This window comes from Helianthus annuus, chromosome 17 (assembly GCF_002127325.2).
Source record: "Helianthus annuus cultivar XRQ/B chromosome 17, HanXRQr2.0-SUNRISE, whole genome shotgun sequence".
Lineage (NCBI taxonomy): Eukaryota > Viridiplantae > Streptophyta > Magnoliopsida > Asterales > Asteraceae > Helianthus > Helianthus annuus.
The window spans coordinates 14233343-14240553 of NC_035449.2; the positions used below are offsets into that span (position 1 = coordinate 14233343).

At 34.1% G+C, this 7211-nt stretch overlaps 1 protein-coding gene across 1 annotated transcript; it reads left to right on the forward strand.

Annotated features, from left to right (window-relative positions):
• Positions 1 to 127: 127 nt before the first annotated feature.
• LOC110922250 (serine/threonine-protein kinase Aurora-1) lies at positions 128 to 3497 on the forward strand. The gene is made up of 9 exons (XM_022166554.2): positions 128 to 294; positions 914 to 1027; positions 1337 to 1483; positions 1559 to 1654; positions 1742 to 1837; positions 1937 to 2033; positions 2126 to 2243; positions 3122 to 3194; positions 3281 to 3497. Exons 1-9 carry the CDS (start codon positions 259 to 261, stop codon positions 3380 to 3382), a joined length of 879 nt encoding a protein of 292 aa, XP_022022246.1. The 5' UTR covers positions 128 to 258; the 3' UTR covers positions 3383 to 3497.
• Positions 3498 to 7211: the final 3714 nt, after the last annotated feature.

Below are 7211 nucleotides of genomic sequence, written 5' to 3' on the forward strand. Positions count from 1 at the left end.
TTAGTAAGGATTGAAACTACAAACATTATAAAACTTGAGGGGGTAGCTTAGTATTTCATGCTTCTTCATAAATTTGATTTTTTTTTTCAAATAAGGCACCACCAACAATAATCTGACCGTTGAGTGAATAAAGAGAGAGAGAAAGCAGATCATTCTCCTCTCATCTCTCTTTTTTATTCAAACCAATTCGCATCGCATTCACCCTACCGTTAGGAGTCTGTCTTCCTTCTCTCTCTCTCTAGAATCCTTCCATTTCTCATGGCAATCGCCACAGACACGCAGCTTGCACAAAAGGTATGTTTGTTGATTCATTGTTTCTACATAATATCTTTACTGCTTTCAGGTTTTTATACGATCTAGGGCTTGTAATTTGTGTTAGGGTTTACTTTTATGTTTGAATGCTATCATATGAGAAATCGTCTGGATTTATTTGTTGTTGTTATGTCTTTTATCTGATTTTTCAAAATCAAACTGAATTTATTTTGAAATTATGATGTTTATGCGATATGAATAGTCCTACGGTTACACAATGTGCGTACGAAAAGGTTGTGTTTGATAAAAGATGTATGTATGCATTTAAAATTTGTCTGAAATTTTCGATCGAATGAGTTTGGGCTTCGGATTTGATATAAAAGCTTCTATGGTTGTCCAGTTTATGACATATTAATGGAATGTTACCTTCATAATTATGTATTGTAGTTTGTTGATTTTATGAGGTACAAGTTATACCAATTTGGGACATTTGGTTTCATTTAAACGGCAAATAATCGAAGTATTGTAGTTCCGATTGCTTTGGCTTCTTTATTTGATTATGATTTATGAAGACCGTGTATGGTGTAACGTTAAGTCCTTAACAATAGGATATTTGATTGTCATGTGATATTTGATTCATTGATTGCGCTGTTTTATGCAGGCTTCTACAGAGGCAGCAGCCGAAAAGAAGAGATGGACACTTAACGACTTTGACATTGGGAAACCACTCGGAAGGGGGAAATTTGGTCATGTTTATATAGCTAAGGAAAAGAGGGTTAGTATATATCTTTATAAGCTAATAATGTCACTTTTATATTATGTTACAGTTGTTTTTAACAATTTTGTAGCTCAGTAAATCTTGTGATTTATTTTTGTTTTTTTTTATTGAGTTAGGAAAAAATATTTTTTTTAATGAAAGATTGTATTCAAGAGGAAAGATAATGTGTAACGTTTTCTACCTAAAAGATCTGCTTGATTGTTTATGAATGGTGCATGAATACTAATACACTGTTACTCCTTTTATACCTCTGCTACAGCCTACAACACATCAGGTTGTGAATAATATTTGTATTTTCTGAAACAGAGCAACCATATTGTTGCACTAAAGGTGCTATTCAAAAGCCAGCTCAAACAATCACAAGTCGAGCACCAACTTCGCCGAGAAGTGGAAATACAAAGCCATCTTAGACACCCAAATATCCTACGACTCTACGGTTACTTCTATGATCAGGTAAAGATTCTTTCTACAATATCGTTGCTCAAAATGGAATCAACTACATATTTTTTCTCTGAAACATATACACAGAAAAGAGTCTACCTGATTTTGGAAAATGCTGCCAAAGGAGAACTCTACAAGGAGTTGCAAAGGTGCAAATACTTCAGTGAGCGCCGTGCTGCTACCGTAAGTCTTCCATATTGCTATTAGTCTCGCAATTTATACGTTTTGTGTAAATTGTATTTACTAATAATGGATCTGTTTTGTGGATAGTATATTGCTTCATTAGCGCGTGCTCTTATATATTGTCATGGGAAGCATGTTATTCACAGAGATATAAAACCGGAGAACCTTTTAGTTGGTGCACAGGTAACCTAATATCGTTACATATGCTGTATTTTAATTTTTTATTTTGTGTTTGATAACTGATTTGGCAGAAATATGATGTGTACTTGTGATCTCATTCAGGGTGACTTAAAGATTGCGGACTTTGGTTGGTCTGTGCACACATTCAATCGTAGGCAGACCATGTGTGGTACACTAGATTATCTCCCGCCTGAGATGGGTAAATCACACTTGATGAAATGACTTATGATTCAAAACTCTTTCCTTAGTTTTTTTTTTTTTTTTTTTTTTAATATACTAATGGAATTACAGTGGAGAGTGCTGAGCATGATGCAAGTGTAGACATATGGAGTCTTGGTATTTTGTGCTATGAATTTCTCTATGGGATTCCTCCATTTGAAGCAAAAGAACACTCTGACACATATAGAAGGTAAGGAAATTTTTAACACAAACTGATCAGTGACTGTAAGTTAGAATAAATGCGGGTTGGGTTACAAGTCAGAACGGGTTGGGGATTGAGTTCTCCCGCAATTTTTATGTAATCTAGTTTCTTTTAACAAAATGAATTAACTTTACTTCATTTTTATACCCATAAAGATAATAACATAACCAGAATGACTCATTATGTATTCAATAAAGAATTTGTGTGTTACCCATAAAGAATTTATAAATAGGGGTGCTAAACGGGTCGTGTTCCCGGGTTGGCGGGTTCAACCCAACCCGAACACGACCCAAGTCTGAAAATTGTGTTACACATATGAACTCGAACACGACCCGAATATTCACGGGTTGGCCCGAACACGACCCTTTCACCCCGAACTTTTTTATTTTTTCTGCAAATTAATATGTTAAAATTAAAATTTACTAAAAAACATAAATGTATATAATACGATTACAATTAAAGTCTAAAATGTTATGTCAATTTCTCGTTTTAAGTTATAATTTTGGCATAAAATACACACCCAATTTAATTTTTCAAAAAAAAAACATTTTGTAAAAAATATAACAGAATATAATTGGGTTAAACGGGTCAACCCGCCAACCCGACTGAGTTTACTCAACCCCGACCCGTTTAGCTAAACGGGTTCGCTGGTTCAACCTGAAACTGACCCGAACCCGTTTAGACTATGATGTTATTATGATGCCATAATAACAATCTTTTTTTTTTTAACAAATATAATTTAGCTGGAATTATAATTAATAAAAATGTACGCTGGGCTACTTTTGGCTAGTTCTCTTCATAGATTTTGGACTCGTTTAATGATAACTCAGAATGAGTCTATAGTCATCTTTTATGCAAATGTGCAGGATTTTGCTAGTAGATTTGAAGTTTCCGCCAAAACCGGTAGTCTCCTCAGCTGCCAAGGATCTAATCAGTCAGGTTTTACACATCACGCTATCGCTCGAAAAGTTATATTCAGATTTTACGATGTTAAAGTTATTTACAAGTTTTATATAAAATCACAGATGCTTGTTAGAGAAACTTCAAAGAGATTGCCTTTACACAAGCTTCTTGAGCATCCATGGATAATTCAGAATGCTGATCCATCAGGAGTCTACAAGTTTTAATCATCATGTTCATTATCATTCATTATCCTCTATCAATTAACATGATTTCTTAGAAATGAACGCGGGTGCAAATGATATATTTTCTTAACAAGAATCTCCTGTCGTATCTCTTTTACCATAACATGTTGAAGTCGATAATGTTATCAAATGTTATCTCTTTTTTACCACACACGAGTATAACATAACATCGAATAAGGCCAATTCTTTCTACCTTGTAACTATTCTTTAAGAGCACACATTAAATATTTTTTTTTTTTATGAGGACATATCTTGAAGCTAAACTCAACAACACATAAAGACCATGTGAGGTGATGTGTGCACAACAAAAAAAGGTACACACAGTAAACAAAACATGGTACAAGTCTTCACCGTATAACCGTGAGGTGATTTGTACAATTGTACATAGCAAGTTAGTCTCTGCATAAGGCAAGTCTGCAGTAATAGAATCATGAGAGGTTGTGCATAACAAAATTAGTGTGTGCACAAACAAAAATAGTCTGTAAGTGTATGCATACCGAGTTGCAATTCGACATAGTATAACCATGAGAGGTGATACTTTTCATGGATAAGGCTTTGCCCTTTCAAGTGGTGAGAGTTCAATCCCCGTGGACAAAAATGTGTATTTTTGTGGTAGAGTTAGAGAGTGTGTGAGTTGTCGTTCTAAAAAAAGTTATAATATCTATACATATCATAACTAGGGTAAAGTTCTTGTACAAATAATCTTAACATACTAAACATACAAATTGAAGGAAAACTCAAAAAGACAAGGTGGCATTTTTGTAATTATCAATAACTATCAAAGTTACTCTACAAATATACCTAAAAAAACCTAACCACTCCCCCCACCCCCAAAAAAAACCTAAACCCCCCCCCCCCAAAAAAAAAAACCTACAAAAAAACCTACCCCCCCCCCACCCCCCACCCCCAAAAACCTAAAAAAAACCTAAACCCCCCCCCCCCCCCCCACCCAAGCTAAAATGCTAAAAACTAAACCCCAAAAAACCTAAAAAAATAAAAAAAAAAAACACACAAATTATTTTATTTTATTTTTTTAACATTTTTTATTAAAAAATCGCTACTTTTAGTAGCAGCCAAAAAAATTTTTTTTTTTTTTTTTTTTTTTGCTAATGAAATGTAGCGATTTTTTAATAAAAAATGTTAAAAAAAAATTTGTGTTTTTTTAGGTATTTTTGGTTGTAACTTTGATAGTTGGTGGTAATTACAAAAATGCCACCTTGTCTTTTTGGGTTTTCCTTCAATTTGTATGTTTAGTATGTTAAGATTATTTGTATTTGATCTTTTGCCATCATAACTAATGCCTAATTACTATAGTACTAACGTATTTGACCCATTATATGAGAACAATTTTTTTCTAATTAAAAGTTCCATAATAAGTTTGTATTTGCAGAAGTAAGTTTTATCAATGTTAATATTTCCAAAAGAAAAAAGTATATCAAATTTAATTGGTTGCTATGTAAACCAAAATATTTATGTTTTGGAATTACTTAAGTTTTTATAAGATAAATAGTTGTTAGGGTCTTGTATTGACTTTGCTGATATCTTGCTAGTTCTTTATTTATGCAATTCTGTGGTTTTAAAAAAGTAGTAGTTATAGTAATTGGTTACTAGTTAGAATACATATTAAAACCCTAATTTTCCCACCCCTCCCTTTTTCTTCTTGTACATTTGGTGACCTGCCCCGACGACAACCATCAAAACAACAACCGAAAAGCTCAAGCTCCTGCATAACAATCACCAAATATGAAACTTTTGCGACAACATACAAACGGTTATACCCTTTGTTCGAATCCACAAGCACGTATGTCGATATCCTAGCTATTCAACACTATTAATGTGACAACATTCATGACTATACTATAAGTGCAATTAGACGTTGAGTTGAATTTAGACCAAGATAGTTTTTTTTTTTTTAACGTCAAATACTGGAGTATCATCGTGTTGATTTGCAAAAAGACTTTAATTAATTAAATATTCGGTTATGTTAGCATAACACATGTCATCCCTTCATGAACAAGGTGGTATAGATATATAAACTCATTCAAACATATGTGAACAACCATTTTTTCCCACCATCTAAGCAACCATTCTTTACTTCCCTAGCAATTTTGCATTTATAGCGGATTTGAAAAGAAACAAACTACTACACTAGAGAAGACAATATGTCATATGTTGTTTGGAAACCACATGGAGATTGCCGGAAACTTGAGGATATAGCCAATTATATGCCTTACAAAACGCTATACAAAATTTTATAAACTTATGCACGGTTATATTTATAAAGTAAGGTTATTGTACAAATTGATCTTAACATACAGCTTGGCTTAACATGAGAAATGAATTTTTTTGGCTTAATCGGGCCTATGCTGGCTTCAGAGTTTGGCTTGGGCATTCCTCTGGGTAACCATACCGCCGAGTGCCACTTAACAGACGTTGTACCACCACAAGAACATAACTCTCTGACGCTACACACAGTGGAACGAAAACACGGGTGGGCTTGGGATCCGAGCTGACAACCTCGCACAAGTTTGAATGTGATGGCGACCGCTAAAGAAATGTTTGAATGCCATTCTTGAGACTTTCAAGAGCAAGAGTTGCTCACGGTTGCTCATGAAGTTTATTTGCATTCTCCACATACAACAAATATTTTTTACCCAATATACCCCTCAAAGCAGGACAAACAATTGAAATTTAAAAAACCGCCTCCAACATCATCGGCCCTTTTCTAACATAATCGTAAAGATCAGAACAACTTTTTCAACTGCCTTCAACTCCACGAACCACTCGCGTCGAGAAGGAGAAGATTCTGGTGACTGTTAGAGTCCGTCCGTTAACACCGAGAGAACTCGCTAATTACGACCTCTCCGCTTGGGACTGCACCGATTACAACACCGTCGCCTCCACCAATCTCAATCACGATCAACCAATTTCAGTATAACATCATCAAATGGAGAAGAATCAATGGAACCAATTTTAGTATGTTTCTCTACTTCAATCGCAATTTTTTTACATTGCTTAATTTGTTTAGCTTAATTATAGAAAAGAACTGTTTTCTCAATTGGCCCTTAACTTCCTGTGATATTGTTTAGGTAGGAGCACAAAGGTTTAAGAAAAAATGATTTAGTTGAAAAATACAAAGAAAAAAAAGGAAATTGAAAAAAATACCGAAAAAGAGCCAAAGAAGAAAACGGGTAATAAGACCCGTATAAGGTGTAGGCTAGATTTGTTTCATGAAGTTTTGAAGAAAACACTAGAAGATCAACATAAAAAAGATGTAATTTTAAAAACCCCTTTTGCAAAGCTTATAGAATTACCCAAGTCTATAAGCTTAGAAAGAGATATTGTCAAGTCAATAGTTAGGAATTTCAATTGGGAAGAAATGACCCTAACTATACATAAAGAGGGTAATACCCAAGTCTTCCCTATTACAATTAACGATTTTTATGAGATAATGGGTATACGAGATGGAAATGTCTCATCATCATCAACTTAAGAGAATGTCTCATCATCATCAACTAAAGAAGTGGATTCCGATCTTCTCAAGAAATATTGCAACTTGGAAAAAAATGACAAATACAAGAATATCAATATTCAGACGGTTCAGGAGGAACTCGAGAAAACTGATGATGACGATGTTATTAGACAAATTTTTGTCTTAATAGCATTGCACTATATTGTTTGTCCTACTTCGGGGGTATATTGGGTAAAAAGTATTTGTCGTATGTGGAGAATGCAAATAAACTTCATGAGCAACCGTGGGCAACTCTTGCTCTTGAAAGTCTCAAGAATGGCATTCAAACATTTATTAAAG

What these genes read in the sequence shown, in the direction of transcription:
- LOC110922250 (XM_022166554.2), top strand. Translation starts at nt 259, where the DNA reads ATGGCAATCGCCACAGACACGCAGCTTGCACAAAAG. An exon ending in ATATAGCTAAGGAAAAGAGG is followed by an intron (nt 1,028 to 1,336) that starts GTTAGTATATAT and finishes TTTCTGAAACAG; the next exon opens with AGCAACCATATTGTTGCACT. An exon ending in TTATCTCCCGCCTGAGATGG is followed by an intron (nt 2,034 to 2,125) that starts GTAAATCACACT and finishes ATGGAATTACAG; the next exon opens with TGGAGAGTGCTGAGCATGAT.